Here is an 18161-nt window from a genome sequence, read left to right as displayed (position 1 = left end):
AAGGGCATGTCCATGTGCGAGCTCTGGACATCGGGTGAGAACCCAGTGGAACGCAACCAAGTGTGGTGCCGCAACACCGTCGTGGAAATCGCCCTGCCCAATGAATCAGCGGTTCCCAAACCACACCGGATGGCAAACTTCGCTGCATCCTTGCCCTCCGCAATCCCTTGGGAAAGGACAGCCTGGACCTCCTCAGAGCACTGAGGTAGAACCTCCGCTACCGAATCCCACACTGCGTGGGAGTAACGACCCAATAAGCAGGTGGTATTAACTGACCTCAACCCCAAACTGGCTGAGGAGAACAACCTCTTGCCTTATTGGTCCAACCTCTTCCTTAACTGGCGGAGCAGAGGGAAAGGCACTCAGCGATGTCGAGGCCTGAATGACCAGGCTCTCAGGCGTTGGGTGAGTGGTCAAAAAGGCGGGATCACCAGGCGCCGGGCAATGACGCCTAGCGACGTTCTTATCCACAGGCGCCCCAGAGGCCGGCCGCAACCAAGTACCCAAGTGGACGTCGGTAAGGGCCTCATTGAAAGGGAGCAGCGGCTCCGACGATGTAGACGCCGTATCGAGCATCTCTGTAAGGAGGTTCGTCTTAAGGGCCACCGTAGGGAGGGCGAGATGGAGAGTCTCCGCGGTTCCACCGGGTCAACAGGATCTGGACACGGGGCCGCAGGGCCCGCAGGTGCACTGGTGGGAGCCCGAGGCCTAAACAGGCGGTCCAAGGCAGCAATAAACTCTTGCCTCTGTTCGGGAGTTGCCGACGGACCCGGGTATAGCGGGTAGGCTGCGGAACTCCCAGGCTCCAGAGGAGCCGCAGGGGCGGAGCCCCTGTCCCCCTCGTCTGCCTCCGGGGAGCGATAGGGGGACGTCGGAGAGCGAACACGCTTCTTCGACTTCTTATGGCGTCGCTTACCGGAATCTGAAGGTGAAGACTTAGAGTCCGAGGAGCGACGGCTCCGGTCCCGCGAACGGCCCCTAGATCCGGAGCGGCAGTGAGAGGAGTTCTGGACCTCCAGCAACTTCCAGCGCTGCTCCCGTAATGCCTTCGGGGCCATGGCACGGCAGTCCCGACAATCCCGGGAGTCGTGGTCATTCTCCAGGTAGCAGAGGCAGACATCCTGGGGGTCCGCCACCGACATATTACGGTGGCACGACCCACAAGACTTAAATCCAGGCATCCCTACGTGCACCAGGAGACAAGAGAAGGAGACAAAAGTCTAAAAAAGTGGTCAAAAAATGAACGAGGTACGTGCTCAATCCGGATCTGCCCTTTTGGCGCGGAAAAAGAAAACGGACGTCAGCACGCATGCGTAGCGCCGAGGTAGCCTCTGTGACGTTATTCCGGCACGTACGACGCCACTGACAGACGCAGAGCCGCACGACGCCACCTACTGGAGCGCAGGGGTACTGCTAAGCAGAAAACTTTCCAGATCCAGTCTGACACCTGGGGATTATTCTAAGGTAAGGAAACTATCACTAACGTGTCTCTTTCAGATTACATTAATTATACACACAAGAGGGACAAGGAGTGCATGAAGGTCCAGCATTCATGCTCCAAATGTTCACTAACAACAAGAGGTATGTAGTTCCTAAAGAAAAGTGAATGAGAACAGAGACACAGAGACAGGTCGGTGCTGGAAGTCTGAGTACCCAGATGAGGGCATCTGATTGCTCAGGAGCAAGAGCCCTCACACACCGAGGTGTGTCATGCTTCATCATCGGGCGTTGCTTCATCAGGGCTGGCACTGCAATGACCGACAGGCACCCACAAGGAGGCTCTTTGCTTGAGATATTTTGCAATTTGTGAGGCTAGAGTGTGTGTGGATGGGCTCTAGTGTAGATTGGCGTGAGTGAGTTAAAATATGCCAAGGAGTACCCTAATAAGGATTTTTATTTAGTGGGTTCCCTTGTCTAGGATAAAACAAACGAGATGGCTGTACCCAGAAGTGATAGGCTGTATCAGCTCCAAAGAAAGTGTATATATTGGTCAAACTGCATACCTCATATTAGAATACATTAGTATCTGGGAGCAATCCAATAAGACAGGAGATTTGAGATTTAGAAAGGGGGGGGGGGCAGAGGGTTAGTTTTAGGGGCAGCAGCCTCTTCCTGGAGTGGAAGACTTGGACCTTGATCACTGGATACTACATGATTTCCTAATGAGACTGACTTTGCAAAAGCATATTAAACATTAAGACAAACTTAATTCCCAGTGAGAGCCCTTATCAATTTTTTAGAATAAGACATGCAGGAGTGCGTATATGTGGCAAAGTCTGAAAAGCTAAATTAGGAATATAACATTTTAACATCACTCGCCTATCCTCGATCATCACTGCATTAAATTCCTAAGCCTATGTTGCAGCCAACAGTCCTGAGAAATAAGCAAATGTTTGTTCAGTAGCCTTAAACAGTGGCTTACAAAAAATAACAGACATAGGTAATACTTGTGAATAGTCAAACGTTCACTTATTTGCCAATATATGTTTTAATGCTGAAACTATTTAGCAGTAATTCAAAAATTTTTTTTTACTTACGCTGTTGAAAGCAAGCTTGATGTTGCCAGCGTCTAGTGTGGTAGCACGCTTGGTTGAACTTATCACTGTGACAAAGTCTTCAAAACTAGTATTTATTTCCACCAAAAAGGTTTTATCCTGCAAGCAAGGGGACAGAGTAAAAATGTCAATGTCCTGTATCAAACTAAGATCACATAATACAAATGTTAAAAATGTCTTACCCTTAAAATATCTTTTATTATTTTCTTTTCATCATGATATCGTGCTTTCAGATCTTCAACATAAAATTTGAAAAGATCAAGCGCTGTCGACCCTGCAGAGACAAAATGTTAATGCTTCAAAACAATGCATAAAGTAATGGAAAATGTTGCATTTTTGTATTCTACTTAAATTTTGAAAAAACAACAATGACTAACATGATAGGCTGCATTACAAACTTATCAAACATTTAGACAAAGAAACATCAACATAAAACATTCAACTGTGAGAAGTTACAATTAATTACTCATATTATTCCAAATATAAATAACATGCATACTTGTCTTTACTTCCATCATCTAACAAAGGTAGTCAGGACATTCATTTGATTCAACCTATTAAGCTCCTAAACACAACAAACATTTTCAAGCCAGAGTAGTGGGCAGGAAATTATAGAAAGCTTGGCAGAAAGAGGAGCAAAGGAATTTGCTCAGTTTAAGCTTTTGAATGCCAGCACTATAGACTCAAAATATTGAGGGGATCTAAAACACATGTGTAGGGAAATGTAGCATCTGTTGGGTGCTTGCCTTAGTGGCAGCACTATCCTTAGCATGAGAGTTCGTGTAGGAAGCTGGGTCTTTATATGGTATACCAAAATTAGACATATTGTGTAATGAGTCCAGGGGTTACCCGATTAGTGGATAGGGGACTTGCGATGGAAATCTCAAGTTGCTCTACTAAGGTGTAATGTGGTCGAGCAGCCTTAGGCTTATCACAGAGGTGTGAAAGACATCTGAAAATACACACAATGGTCAATAAATGAGACACGACTTAAGGAGGCGATCCAAACCAATTTATAAAAATAGCAAGATTCTTTATATATGGTTCGGAATCAGAGGACAAACTTTCAGGCAAGTGCGTTTTTGAATAGTAATTATTTCTAGTTCAAAAAGTCGATACATCTGCAATATCTGGAAGCTGTCATGTAATCCTATGGGAGGGAAAAGTCAATGTGGCATTCAGTTATAGTACAGCAAATTATGAGACCAATCTCCAGGAGTTTAGTTGAGTGGTGGGTAAGGCAAAACTAGCAGCCCACCACCAGGTGCACTAGGGCAGCCGGGTGCAAAACAGTGTTGGAAGCCCAATGTTACCCTATGAGGATCGGTCCACGTGAAAAGAGGCTGCAGAATTTGACTGGGAGGCAAGTTAGGCTGAACCAACAGGGGGGCTCAGGTCTCACGATGGTCGGGGACAAAGCGACACCATTGGTCCCCTTCTCCACGGCCCAGAGGTGATGGGTTGCAGAGATGTCTTTAGCCGTCGGGTTTTTCTTACCGGGAGCAGTCGCAGGAGAGGGGGCCTGCATGCAGATGCTGCAGGCTATATCCAAGAGTTCACTGGGCGAGAAACCATGGTGGACTCTCTCTGGACAGCTAGGGAATTACATCGACAGTTGGTAAACTTCAACTCTCGCTTGGAGCGAAGACTGTTGCAGTGGTGTCTTCAGGCATTCGGTTTCTGCGGTCACAAAGTCCTCACAGGAGTCTTTGGATGCCTGCAGGATGCAGGGAAACCGATCCACTACTTCTTGGGAGGTCTTGGTTCCTGGGTGAAGTGCTGGCAGGTCCCCTGAGGTTTGGGGACTCAGCAGCTGCAGGACAAGTCGTTTTTTTGGCGCAATTGTCAGAGTCAGTAGACAGACCAGCAGGGTTGGTGCCAAGTCAGTTGAGTGTCTTCACTTCTTGCAGGATGCGACTTCACGTCCTTAGTCTTTCAGGTTAGCAGGATCTGTTCTGGTGCTAGGGGCTCCCCTGAATAAGAATTTAGGGGTGGTAGGAGAGTGTAGGGTAGTAGCTAATGTGCAACTGACCCTGGGCATCGTTACGTGCCCTATATGACCACTTCCAGTGTAAAGTGGGCACAACCCTGTCCAAGAATACTTAAGTATGCTATCACAAAGATGGCTACTTCTGAAAAGTCAAGTCTACCTCAGTTTACTCCACCTTGGTAGCCTGGGGGTGGCACACCTACCTGATCATCTAATTTTCTCACCTGTCCAGGTGCTAAAGGGGCGCTGGACAAAAGGGGTCAACTTCCTCAACTGTGAGGGTGCCAGATTAACATTTCAAAGGCGGCAGCTCTTTGAAGCTTGTCAGCCTAGGAATGTTAATCAGCAGGTCATCCTCTGGGAGGTGGAGAGACACTTTTCAGACAGGCTTTTGTTCTGGGTCTCCTGAGACCAGAAGGCTCTCACCCTAAAAGGTCAGAACAGTGCCTCAGGTGGCAGGCTGGCAGAAACCAGTCAGTGAGCACACCAGAGGTTGGTAGGTTTTCAGGGAGGCACCACTAGGTGCTCTCTGTGTGCATGCATTGGCAAATCCAACACTAGGAACAGTGTGGGTTAATGAATATGAGATTTTTAATACCAAACATCCCTATTTTCAGTGAAGCCATAATGTAGCTGGGGATCTCGTTTTCACCAGTGTTCAGCACATGTTCTAAAATGACTTCCCTGTTCACTTGCACTAATGGAACTGACCAGCACAGACGCATACTGCTCATGCAGGGATGCCCTGGCATGTACATGTAATAATAGTCGTGTTTTCACTTTAGAATGCACCGAAACAGGCAGCGTTCAGTGGCAGTCTTGCATGTGTTTGGTGAGGAGTCTCTCAGGGTGGCAAGATTCGTGCTGAGCCATTGGAGAACCTTTTTTACTATCTGCCCTAGTTACAAGGGGTATCATTTATAGGGACTTAAAGGGTGTTAAAGGCATTGCCAACTGGGAGAACTATTGTACGAGTTACTTACCTTCGGTAATGATGTATCTGGTAGAGACGTTGTCTAGCAGCAGATTCCTTAACTTGGAATATCCCCAGGCATCATACTGGATTCGGAAAAAACTTAGCAGCAGCACCTCTGCGCGCCGGGGGATGGCGCCACACATTCCCGCCCTGACGTCGTCCACATACGTGACGTCAGCGAGGTCATCTAAGCCCCTCCTGGCGCGCTGACATCAGTTTTCTTTGGAGAAACCTTTCCGTGACAATGCGGAACCACCAATAAAAAAACTGTGAAAGTATGGGAACAGTGTGCGATAGATGAAAATCCATGAATAAAGGAGGATGGTGCAGACACCAACGTAAAGGACAGAAATAGACACTACCTACCTAAGGTGAAAGAGCTGTGAGAATAAACCTTGCAAGCTAAGCGAAGACCCTTCCCAGTGTAAGAAGGGAAGAACATCTCAGACAGACAGAAACGGACTGTTAGTACCAAGCAGAATAACAGACAAAAATAGACTGTCAGTACCATGCAGAACCATGCCGTCCAGCAAGAACAGAGCATAGAGAGAATAACAGTCCATCACAGGAATGAAGAGTCTGGCACTGCCCCTGTAGTAACAAAGGTCTGAAACAGAGGCGAACAGAGTTCCAAAGAAGACTACCGTAGAGGAGCCCAGAACCCTGAGCCAACAGAGAAGGCGGAAGACAGCAGGAGAAGAAGAAAAGGAAGAGGAATCTCCTGGTAAAGGACAATGGAAAAGGCCTCTTTCTACAGATACGAAACCTGAGAGAGGGAGGCAACGATAGAATTATGACAGAAACCCTTGAGAGGGAGTTAATGGTATTATGGCATGTCTCAAAGGGACGCAATAATGTAAGCACCTATGAGAGAAAAGATCAATGCCAACTGTAACAGAGGGACCAGCGGAGAACGCCACTTGGCAAGGCCCTCGCAGAACGGGGAGGCTGGGTGGGCGTGAGGGAATCTGCAGCTAGGCAACGTCTCTACCAGATACATCGTTACCGAAGGTAAGTAACTTGTACATCTGATAGAGACATCTAGCTGCAGATTCCTTAACTTAGAATAGATACCACAGCCATACCCCAAAGGGGAGGTGGATCTACGAGAGATTAACAGACAGCGCCAAGCATCCAATCTGGCAACAGAGTGACTAAGAAAGGGGGGGTGGAGGCTGTGGCGGTGTGGCGGAACAGTCCGACAGCAACCCAAGCAGCTCGGAAGAGCAGAAATAACAGGATGACATTCTAAAAATGGCGCTACACCATACCCATATTAACAAGCATTGCAATGCAATAGGTCTCTCATTTACAAGAGTTTGAGCTATTGGCAATGTAAATTACAATGCCTTTTATTTATGTGTCATTTTAAAAACAGATAAAAGGCATGGTCATTTAAAATCCCAAAAGCTTAAACTCTTGCAAATGCGAGACCTATTGCTATTAGAAAAAATAGCGCTCGAAGGCTGTGATTAAAGCCTACTGAGCAACAACACTGGGGGTGTTGCCATGGGAAGTTACAAAATGAGACAAGACGGTACTAAGGAAGGACTACCAAGCCTATTAACCAATGAACAGCCACAGTTTCCACTGGAGGGCACTTGGTGATCAAATAACAGGTGGAGAACTTAATAAGGCTTTGCCTTTCTAATATCTTCTTTTATACACAAAACGACCCACCGGGAGATGGTCTGTTTGTGCACAGCTTTTCCCTTCTTTGCACCCACGTAGCCAACGAAAAGGTGGTCGTCCACTCGGAACTGTTTTGTGCGGTCCAAATAAAAGGAGAGCGCACGTTTTGGGTCCAGACGGAGGAGCCGCTCTTCCTCTTTGGAAGGATGCGGAAAGAAGGTGGGCAAGGTGACAGATTGCCCAAGATGAAAGGGGGTCACCACTTTCGGTAGAAAGGAAGGACGAGGCCGAAGGACAACCTTGTCCAGATGAACAGACAGGAAAGGAGGCTTGGACGATAGAGCCTGGAGCTCACTCACCCGTCTAGCCGAGGTGATGGCTACCAGGAAAGCAGTCTTAAGCGTCAGAAGACGAAGAGGACAATTGTGAAGAGGCTCAAAGGGAGCGCACATCAGAAATGTTAGAACAAGATTCAAGTCCCACTGAGGCATTACGAAAGGGACAGGAGGGAACGTGTGAGTAATGCCTTTAAGAAAGCGTGACACCACAGGGGACTTGAAAAGAGAGGGCTGATCAGGAAGCCGTAAGAAGGCAGAGATGGCAGCAAGATAACCTTTCAAGGTGCCCAAGGCAGAGCCCTGCTGGGCTAAAGAAAGAAGAAAGAGGAGAACCTCAAAGAGGGGCGGACAGGGGATCCACAGCCTTTGCTGTACACCATGCCACAAATTTGTTTCACCGGCAGGCGTATACCGTCTTTGTGGAGGGACGCCTGGCTGCCAGAATGATATCACAGACTTCAGGAGGCAAGTCAAATGGCATCAACTGCCGCCGCTCAATCTCCACGCATGGAGGTGGAGGCTGGACAGGTTCGGGTGGAGGACCGTCCCCTGCTGCTGCGACAGAAGATCCTCCCGAAGGGGCAGACGTATCGGAGGATCGGTCAACATACTGAGTAGCTCAGGATACCAGTACCTTCGTGCCCAATCCGGAGCCACCAAGATGACTTGGGCCCGGTCGCGCCTGATCTTCTTCAGCACTCTGGGCAGAAGTGGTATAGGCGGAAAGGCGTACAACAGACCGCAACTCCACTCGCGACGAAAAGCGTCGCCGAGCGAGTGCCGCCTTGGAAATTCCAACACGCAGAACTGCTGACATTGCGCGTTCTTGTCGGTGGTGAATAGATCTAACCAAGGCTCTCCCCCACTGCTGAAAGAGACCTTGCGCCACCTCGGAGTTCAAACGCCATTCGTGATCCATCATGCACCGGCGGCTGAGTTCGTCTGCTCTGGCGTTCAGAGAGCCCGCCAGATGTTGAACCACCAGGGTGATGCCCTGGTGTTCCAGCCATGTCCAGAGGCGCAGAGCCTCCTGACAAAGGGTCCACGACCCCACCCCGCCCTGTTTGTTGCAATACCACATGGCGGTGGTGTTGTCCGTGAACACCTGCACAACACTTCCCCGGACAGAGGGAAGGAAGGCTTTCAGTGCAAGTCGGATCGCTCTCAGCTCCAACAAGTTGATGTGGAGGCGAGACTCCACCGGAGACCAGAGGCCTCTGATCTCTGCCTCTCCCATATGGCCACCCCATCCCAGGAGGGATGCATCCGTCACTACGACATGCTCCGGTAGGGGTAGGGAGAGGCTCTTGCCTGTGACCCAATCGCGGTCCGTGAGCCACCACTGCAACTGCTGTGCAGTGCCCTCCGAGATCAAGACATGGTCGGACAGGTTGCAGTGATGCTGGGCCCACTGAAACTTCAGGTCCCACTGCAGAGCCCGCATGCGCCGCCTGGCGTGATGCACCAGTAGGATGCAGGAGGCCATCAGCCCCAGAAGCCGCAACACCAGCCTGACCGGACCCTAGGATAGAGGCCGAAAGATGGGAATCAGGGCCTGTATATCCCAGACCCGCTGCTCCGGTGGATGAACACGGAACTGCGCCGAATCGAGAACCGCTCCGATGAAGAGGTGCTTCTGAGAGGGACTCAGGTGTGACTTCGGCACGTTGATGGAAAACCCCAGCAAATGCAAGAGATCCGCCGTAGTCTGGAGGTGGGAGATGACCGTCTGGGGCGAGCCCGCCTTCAACAACCAGTCGTCGAGGTAGGGGAAGACTGGAACCCCTGATCTGCGCAGATGAGCTGCGACCACCGCCATCACTTTCGTGAACACCCGAGGGGCACTGGTAAGGCCGAAGGGGAGCACAGTGAACTGAAAGTGCTCTTGGCCCACCGTGAACCGCAGGTAACGCCGGTGGGCCGGCAGGACGGGGATATGGAAATATGAGTCCTGCAAGTCCAACGCTACCATCCAGTCTCCAGCGTCTAGGGCAGCTAGAACCTGAGCCAAAGTCAACATTTTGAACCGTTCCTTCCGGAGGAAGGCATTGACGTTCCTGAGGTCCAAGATAGGGCGTAGGCCTCCTTTGCCCTTCTTGGGAACCAGAAAGTAGTGGGAACAACAACCACGACCTACTTCTGGGCTCGGAACGCGCTCGACGGCCTCTTTGGCCAAGAGGGCCGAAACTTCCTCTTGCAGAAGATTAAAATGATCCTCCGAGATACGGTGGTGCTGCAGTGGCGCTGTAGTGGCGCTGCGGTGGCATGGCTGGAGGGGTCGTCTCGAAGGGGAGGGAGTAGCCCCTTCGGACGATTTGCAGCACCCACCTGTCCGAAGTAATGGTACGCCAGTGGAGCAGGTGATGGCGAACCCGGCCTCCCACTGGCAAGTAATGGGCCTGAAAGCTCGGACTAGGAAGGCTTTGAGGCCGATGCTGCCGGGGTGGATGTGGACTGACCGCGTTGTCCTCCAGTTCCGCCTCGGCGGAAACCACGTCCGTGACCGCGTGCAGGCTGGTTCTGTGGCCGGTGACTAGGCGGACGTGAGGAGGTGCCCCTTCCTTGGCCACGAAAGGAGCGAAAAGCAGAAGTTTGTGGCCGCGGGCGGAGAGGCCCAAGGACGTGGCCGTAGCCCGGGAGTCCTTGAAGCGAGCCAGCGCACTGTCCGCTTTCTCACCAAAAAGGCGAGCGCCATCAAAAGGCATGTCCATGAGTGGGCTCTGGACATCCCCTGAAAAGGACGTGCACCGCAGCCAGGCGTGACGTCGAAGCGCCACCGTGGTAGAAATCGCCTAACCAGCGAGTCCGTAGTGTCGAGTCCACATCGGATGGCATGGCGCGCTGCATCTCTCCCATCGGCCAGAGCCGAGGAAAGCCGTGCCCGGGCCTCCTCCGGGCACAGTGGCAGCACGTCCTCCACCGTATCCCACAGAGTGGGAATAACGGTCCAAGAGACAGGCGGTGTTTAAAGATCGCAGTCCCAAACTGAGCTAGGAGAACAGCTTCTTACCGAACTGTTCCAGTCTCTTGGAATCCCGGTCCAGAGGAGCGGACGGGAAGGAGGATTGGGAGGTAGAGGCCTGGATAACCAGACTCTTGGGGTGGGGTGTTGGGACAGAAAACTGGGGTCGCCCGGAGCAGGGCGGTGGCGCCTGGCAACGTTCCTATCCACAGGAGGGACTGTGGAGAGCTTGGACCAGGTGCCCTGCAGAACGTCAGTGAGGGCCTCACTGAATTGCAGCAGAGGCTCAGTGGAGCATGCGGCAGACTGAAGCACCTCAGTGAGGATGTTAGTCCTCACAGCCATGGCAGGCAGCTCAACAGTCGGAGGAGAGATGAATCCACTGTCCGGTGAGGTATCCAATCCACTGGCCTCCCCCAGTTCATCTGCCCAGTCCTGTGAAAGTTGCCCTTGAAGGGCCATAGGGTCCTCAGACCCCACCCAGTCGCCCCCGTCATCCGATTCCTGGTAAAGAGGAGGAATGATCGGAGGCGGTCGATAGACCTAATGTGTCTCTAGCGGCGTCGGATGCGGCGCCGCATCGGCGTCAGGACCGGACAGGGGCTGAATCAGGGATCGACGCCGACCGGAGTCGGCGACGGAGGTGGCACCGGTGTCGACGCCGGCGGAGGAGGCGTGACGAGGTCGACCGGCGTAGACAGGGGCCCAGGCTCGGGCCCCTCGGGGACCTGCGGCGTCGGGGACGGAGCCTCCAACGGCGCCGGGGCCGGAGCCGCCGGCACGCAAGGTCGCCCAGTCGAGTCCGCGGGGCCCGAAGGCGCGCCAGCGGGCGTCGACGGCGGGGCCAGGCTCGAGAGGAAGGCACTGACCTCCGCCGGCATCGCGTCAGTCCCTGGACTGGCGGGTATGGGGACTTGCGCGGCGCCTGCGGCTCCGGCGGAGCAGCGGGGGTGGAACCACCCTGACCCTCGGCCGAGTCGCGCGACCGGCGAGGGGAGTCCGAAGAGCGGTGTCGCCTCTTGGACTTCTTGGAGTGCTTCAACTTACCCGAAGACTTCGAGCCAGACGAGCGACGATGTCAAGTGCGGCTCCGCGACCGATCCTTGGACCTCCTCCTGGACCGGGATCGAGAGGGGCACGGAGCCGAGTGGCGAAGCTCGAGAAGCTTGCGGGACCGCTCCCGCCTAGCTTTCGAGGTCAGGGCCAGACAATCGGAGCATGACTCCGCGTCGGGGTCGAGGCCCAAGCAGTACAGGCACCGGCGGTGATGATCGGTCACCGACATCAGTCGGTGACAGTCGTCGCAGGCCTTGAAACCAGGCATCCTACCGGCACCAGAGTCGAGAAAGTGACCAAAAAGAGTCGAAAAAGTTAGTCAAAAATTGACTAAAGGGGTAGCTCTCCCGGATCGCCGCTTACTGGCACGGAAAAAAGAACTGACGTCAGCGCGCGAGGGCGGCGTATAAGTACTCAGACGACGTCATTCCGGCGCACGACGCCAACGACGGACGCGGAGCCGCAGACGACGCCTAGCGACGCGCAAGGGGTATTGCTACAAAAATCTTCCGGATCCAGTCTGACGCCTGGGGATATTCTAAGGTGAGGAATCTAACTAACGTGTTTCTTTCAGATTCTCTTGTTATCTTTCGTCAACAGAATTGTTACTTCAAGAAACAATAGTATGTGGAATCTACCACCTTAAAAAACATGTAACTGAATGCAGGGCTTTAAGTGGGTCACCGGGTCGGAGCACTGGCAGTTTTAAGGGGGCCTCAAAACAGGTCTCTATCGGGCTCAGTTTTGTGCCCTGGCACAGGCAGTCCATTTTTTTTTACAGACTGCAGTGACCGCAGGCACATCAATGTGCGCGTGCTTACACTGCTCTTCTCACTAGTGAAGAAGTTACGGCATGACGTCATGCCAGGTGAGCATTGCAGGAGAAGGGAAATCATTAAAAGAGTCATTTTCTCTCTGGATTCCCTTCTCTTTTTGAAACTCAGGAGCAGCAACATCCTCGTGGTGTCACCAGGGCTTTAAGTGAAAGCTTTTTCATTATAATATACAACAAGCCATAGTTGCTGCTTATTTATCTTATGCAACTAACAACCATTGACAAAGCCAATAGTCCTGCCTTGTTATACGTATGATATTACTTGTATCATATATCTGGATGCAATGACAGAAACAGCAAAATACGAGTTAGGCGACACTATGCTAAGCACAGATTACACGTTTATGTGTTAAGCCACGCCCTTAAATACGTTGGCCACGCCCCTTTGAGACACCCCCCTCCGTTTTTTCATCCTACTTATAGCCCTGACTGAATGTATAAGGATTCTACCAATCGGGTGAGCATGGTTTGTCTCCTGGAGTTGGACTGTGGCAGATGCCAAGAAAAAACAGGGGGGAGCAAACCCCGCAGCAGTGCCCCACAGTCAGTGCTTAATATGTGCCGGCATTTGACAGTAGTGGGCAACGTCTCATATTTCGTGGCCGAGACTTCTGTAATAATCATCAGATTTTGACCCGGGGGAAGAGAGAAACAGAAAAGGGATGAAGGAGAAGGATGGGGGAGATTAAAAAATAGAGGCAAATGGAAAAAGCTTGGACATTAAAGAACCGACAAGAGTGAGAACTAGTCTTCAAGCCGGAAGTCAGGCGCCCTTGCCCGGGACATGGGCGGGGCCTGCTCCGGCAAAAACAGAAACCGGCGTGCCGTGCTAACGTGGGGCTCCCATGCTGAAGGGAGAGCCCCGCGGTGGCGGCAGGAGTGAAGAGAAGCCCCGGGTCCTAGGAGGGGGCCCGGGTGAAGACTGCGGCGGCCGAGGATGACCACAGCAGCGCGGGGCTCCAAGGAGTGCAGGGAAGCCCCGCAACAGAAGTGCTGCAGCCGCGAGGAGGAGCCCCCCCAGAAGTGCAGCACGGTGAGTGAAGAAGGGCAGGGGGGGGCTCCGTGTGGGCTATTATTGGCGAAAGTGTACTTTTGCAATTCTGAGCGGCCCCATCTTGCAACGGGCCGCTCCAACAGGGCTGGCATGTCGTCGGAAGAGGGACAGGAGGTGTGCACATCGCGTGTATGCACGTGCGCGTACACCGGCTCAAATCCGCAAAAAACCTTGCGCGTGCCCATCTCCAGTCCCATTTCCGAGGCAAGTCAGCAACAATAGATCTCGCTGGCGGACAGCAGCGTTTCGCGCTGCATTCGCAGGCGAGACCTAAAAAGGGGGCAGGTAGCTTGGCTTGAGCCATATACCAGAGCAAAGAAAGGGAGAAAGAAAGAAAGACCACTCTCCGCTTAATGGTGCACAATCAGGACACCGACTTCAGTTCAAAAGAACCAGAAGAGATGCAACCAGAGCCTAACAGACTAGCCCATAGAAGGAAGCCAGGAGCATGATTATGTTCATACTGGAGCATACCCAGTACAGTAAGGTAGGGGCCATTTTTGAAGAGGAGAGCAAGAAACTTCCCAAGGAGGTGAAACGGGCAACAGGATAACCATGGCACCAGAATTTGGCACCAGGGAAAAACACAGAACGCCGTATAACGGATCACCAAGCAACGCATGGAGCCCGCAGGGTCACCAGGCCCAGGTGGGATATGCAAGGCGATACAATAGCATACCAGTACCCCACATGGAGTATACATACCCCAAACAATGGGGAAAACCTCTTAGGGACATAAGCCTGGCCAAAAGAGCTCAGTACTGAACCGAACCCATGAACATGAGTTCCGAGCCATATGATATTACCGAGCTGAGCCACTGGCTCAACAACACAGTAAGAGGACCAGACACAGCAATTTGTGGAGCACGGACCAACCGGCAGCTCAAAGCAAAACGCATCCAAGGGATGCCAATAAAAGGGTAATCACCCTTAACTACAGGAAAGGAAGACGTAAGACTCACCGCCCATGAGTGCAGCTAAAGGATGTGAAATGAAAAAGCATCAGCATGGAAGAAAGGTCTAAGACTACCTAAGTGGGGGGACGAAAGCCCGCAAGGAGCCGATGAACCACCGACTTGGCGTGAGAATCAAACAGCAAAACGGACCCACCGGCAGCTCAAAGCAAAACACATCCAAGGGATGCCAATAAAAGGGTAATCACCCTTAACTACAGGACGGTGGCAATGCAACACTGAACGAACCACTGGATCGCCTGAAGCCGGCCGGACCCAGGTACCTAAAAGGGTATCACAAAGGGAAGCCTCAAAAGGTAGAAGCGGCTCCACAGTCCCAGACCCCTGATGAAGTACCTCAAGCAAGTGGTCAACAGATAAGGGGAAGGAAGGGGGTTGCATGCTCAAAATGCAGGTGGCCAGTGAGACCACCCTCAAAAAAGCCACGCCGGTCTCGGTAGCCCTCCGTGGAGGAGACAACTCATCAGTGGGGGAGGGTTGTAAACTGACCCTCACCAGACAGTGAGGGTGCGACCAATGTTCCAGAGAAGGGAGTCTCATTGAAGAATGAGGATCCGGATGTTGTTCCTGGCGAAGAGCCTGCCGGATCCGGGGGAGACGAAGACCCTGCCGGATCCGGGGGAGACGAAGACCCTGCCGGATCCGGGGGAGGCAAAGACCCTGCCGGATCCGGGGGAGGCAAAGACCCTGCCGGATCCGGGGGAGGCAAAGACCCTGCCGGATCCGGGGGAGGCAAAGACCCTGCCGGATCCGGGGGAGGCAAAGACCCTGCCGGATCCGGGGGAGGCAAAGACCCTGCCGGATCCGGGGGAGGCAAAGACCCTGCCGGATCCGGGGGAGGCAAAGACCCTGCCGGATCCGGGGGAGGCAAAGACCCTGCCGGATCCGGGGGAGGCAAAGACCCTGCCGGATCCGGGGGAGGCAAAGACCCTGCCGGATCCGGGGGAGGCAAAGACCCTGCCGGATCCGGGGGAGGCAAAGACCCTGCCGGATCCGGGGGAGGCAAAGACCCTGCCGGATCCGGGGGAGGCAAAGACCCTGCCGGATCCGGGGGAGGCAAAGACCCTGCCGGATCCGGGGGAGGCAAAGACCCTGCCGGATCCGGGGGAGGCAAAGACCCTGCCGGATCCGGGGGAGGCAAAGACCCTTCGGGATGTGGGGGAGGCAAAGACCCTTCGGGATGTGGGGGAGGCAAAGACCCTTCGGGATGTGGGGGGAGGCAAAGACCCTTCGGGATGTGGGGGGAGGCAAAGACCCTTCGGGATGTGGGGGAGGCAAAGACCCTTCGGGATGTGGGGGAGGCAAAGACCCTTCGGGATGTGGGGGAGGCAAAGACCCTTCGGGATGTGGGGGAGGCAAAGACCCTTCGGGATGTGGGGGAGGCAAAGACCCTTCGGGATGTGGGGGAGGCAAAGACCCTTCGGGATGTGGGGGAGGCAAAGACCCTTCGGGATGTGGGGGAGGCAAAGACCCTTCGGGATGTGGGGGAGGCAAAGACCCTTCGGGATGTGGGGGAGGCAAAGACCCTTCGGGATGTGGGGGAGGCAAAGACCCTTCGGGATGTGGGGGAGGCAAAGACCCTTCGGGATGTGGGGGAGGCAAAGACCCTTCGGGATGTGGGGGAGGCAAAGACCCTTCGGGATGTGGGGGAGGCAAAGACCCTTCGGGATGTGGGGGAGGCAAAGACCCTTCGGGATGTGGGGGAGGCAAAGACCCTTCGGGATGTGGGGGAGGCAAAGAGCCTGCCGGATGTGGGGGAGGCAAAGAGCCTGCCGGATGTGGGGGAGGCAAAGAGCCTGCCGGATGTGGGGGAGGCAAAGAGCCTGCCGGATGTGGGGGAGGCAAAGAGCCTGCCGGATGTGGGGGAGGCAAAGAGCCTGCCGGATGTGGGGGAGGCAAAGAGCCTGCCGGATGTGGGGGAGGCAAAGAGCCTGCCGGATGTGGGGGAGGCAAAGAGCCTGCCGGATGTGGGGGAGGCAAAGAGCCTGCCGGATGTGGGGGAGGCAAAGAGCCTGCCGGATGTGGGGGAGGCAAAGAGCCTGCCGGATGTGGGGGAGGCAAAGAGCCTGCCGGATGTGGGGGAGGCAAAGAGCCTGCCGGATGTGGGGGAGGCAAAGAGCCTGCCGGATGTGGGGGAGGCAAAGAGCCTGCCGGATGTGGGGGAGGCAAAGAGCCTGCCGGATGTGGGGGAGGCAAAGAGCCTGCCGGATGTGGGGGAGGCAAAGAGCCTGCCGGATGTGGGGGAGGCAAAGAGCCTGCCGGATGTGGGGGAGGCAAAGAGCCTGCCGGATGTGGGGGAGGCAAAGAGCCTGCCGGATGTGGGGGAGGCAAAGAGCCTGCCGGATGTGGGGGAGGCAAAGAGCCTGCCGGATGTGGGGGAGGCAAAGAGCCTGCCGGATGTGGGGGAGGCAAAGAGCCTGCCGGATGTGGGGGAGGCAAAGAGCCTGCCGGATGTGGGGGAGGCAAAGAGCCTGCCGGATGTGGGGAAGGCAAAGAGCCTGCCGGATGTGGGGGAGGCAAAGAGCCTGCCGGATGTGGGGGAGGCAAAGAGCCTGCCGGATGTGGGGGAGGCAAAGAGCCTGCCGGATGTGGGGGAGGCAAAGAGCCTGCCAGATGTGGGGGAGGCAAAGAGCCTGCCAGATGTGGGGGAGGCAAAGAGCCTGCCGGATGTGGGGGAGGCAAAGAGCCTGCCGGATGTGGGGGAGGCAAAGAGCCTGCCGGATCAGGGAACTCCTGAGGAAGCTCAATAAATTTCAAGGGGGGCACAAGCAACAGTACGTCCGGTGATGTTGGACGAGAAGAGTCCATAATTCTGCACCGACAGGGCGCCGAAGTGACGCGAGTGGGCACCAACCCCGTGTTATTAGACGCTGACTCGGCTACGTCTGGCGTTGACTCGGTACCCTCCGGCGCCGAGACTATGATAAGCTACCCTTCCGAGGAAGGAGCAGACGCCGGAGCCGGCGAGGTAGGCTTTCTGTGCAGACTCCACATTATCCATGCCAGGCTCCGACACCGTGGAACGGAGCGGGGGCAGAGCCGAGGAGGTGAGCCTGACGCCAGTATGGCACCGGCTCCGGCTCTGGACAGGCGGCAGCCTGCCCAGCCCGGGGCATATGAACAGGCTCCGACTCTGGAGAAAGTAATGGAGGCGGAGCCGAGCCCCCGGTGCCAGTATGGCGCCGACCCCAGCTCCGGACAGGCGACCGGCAACCACCTGCGGCGCCGCAGGGAACCCAGCGGGGCTATTCGGGGTGGGCGGAGGCGCCGTGGGTCGTAGAGGGGGACCCTGGCGGGCCATGCCCTAACGACTCCACGTGGACCGGAGAGGGTGACCCAATTGGACTGCGCCCTAACAGTACCACATCTCCAACGTCCCTGGGGGGGGTAGAGGCTCAATTTGCACCAAGGGCTAACCCATCGGCGACTCCGTCGGAGAGCCCACAGGAAGCGGAGGCCCCGAGGACACCCAGGGACGGGAGAGGTCCCAAGGGAGGCTTGCAAAGCTGCGGCGTATGCCTCCATTTGGGCCAGAGTCGCCCCCCCACACCCGGAAAGTGTGGGTAGGGTGACTGCTGAGAGTGCACGTCTAACGTTCCGAGAGCCAGAGCTCCTTACAACAGAAGAAGAAGGGGAGTTCGAAGACCTTGGCAACAAGCGCCTCGACCTACCAAGAGGCGAACGGCGACCCCGGACGACTGCGGGAGAGACCTGCTGTTGAAGAAGCCAGGGGGCGAGACGACTCTGACCTGGACAACCGCGTGTGAGAAAGTGGCTCTGTATATACTG

General features: G+C 54.4%; 1 protein-coding gene across 4 annotated transcripts in view; it reads right to left on the bottom strand.

Moving 5' to 3' along the window:
• PRPF40A (pre-mRNA processing factor 40A) overlaps positions 1–18161 on the bottom strand; it is an 827412-nt gene that overhangs the window by 353138 nt on the left and 456113 nt on the right. For all 4 annotated transcript variants that reach the window (XM_085645530.1, XM_085645532.1, XM_085645531.1 and 1 more), the window contains exons 19-20: positions 2738–2829; positions 2538–2654 (exon numbers count right to left, since the gene is read on the bottom strand). In XM_085645530.1, the coding sequence (XP_085501656.1) occupies positions 2538–2654; positions 2738–2829 (209 nt within the window). The remainder of the gene's footprint in view (positions 1–2537; positions 2655–2737; positions 2830–18161) is intronic.

This window comes from Triturus cristatus, chromosome 3_1 (genome assembly GCF_964204655.1).
Source record: "Triturus cristatus chromosome 3_1, aTriCri1.1, whole genome shotgun sequence".
NCBI classification, from domain to species: Eukaryota; Metazoa; Chordata; class Amphibia; order Caudata; family Salamandridae; genus Triturus; species Triturus cristatus.
Note: the sequence above shows the minus strand (reverse complement) of the source record. Positions and strands in the feature narration are given on the sequence as shown.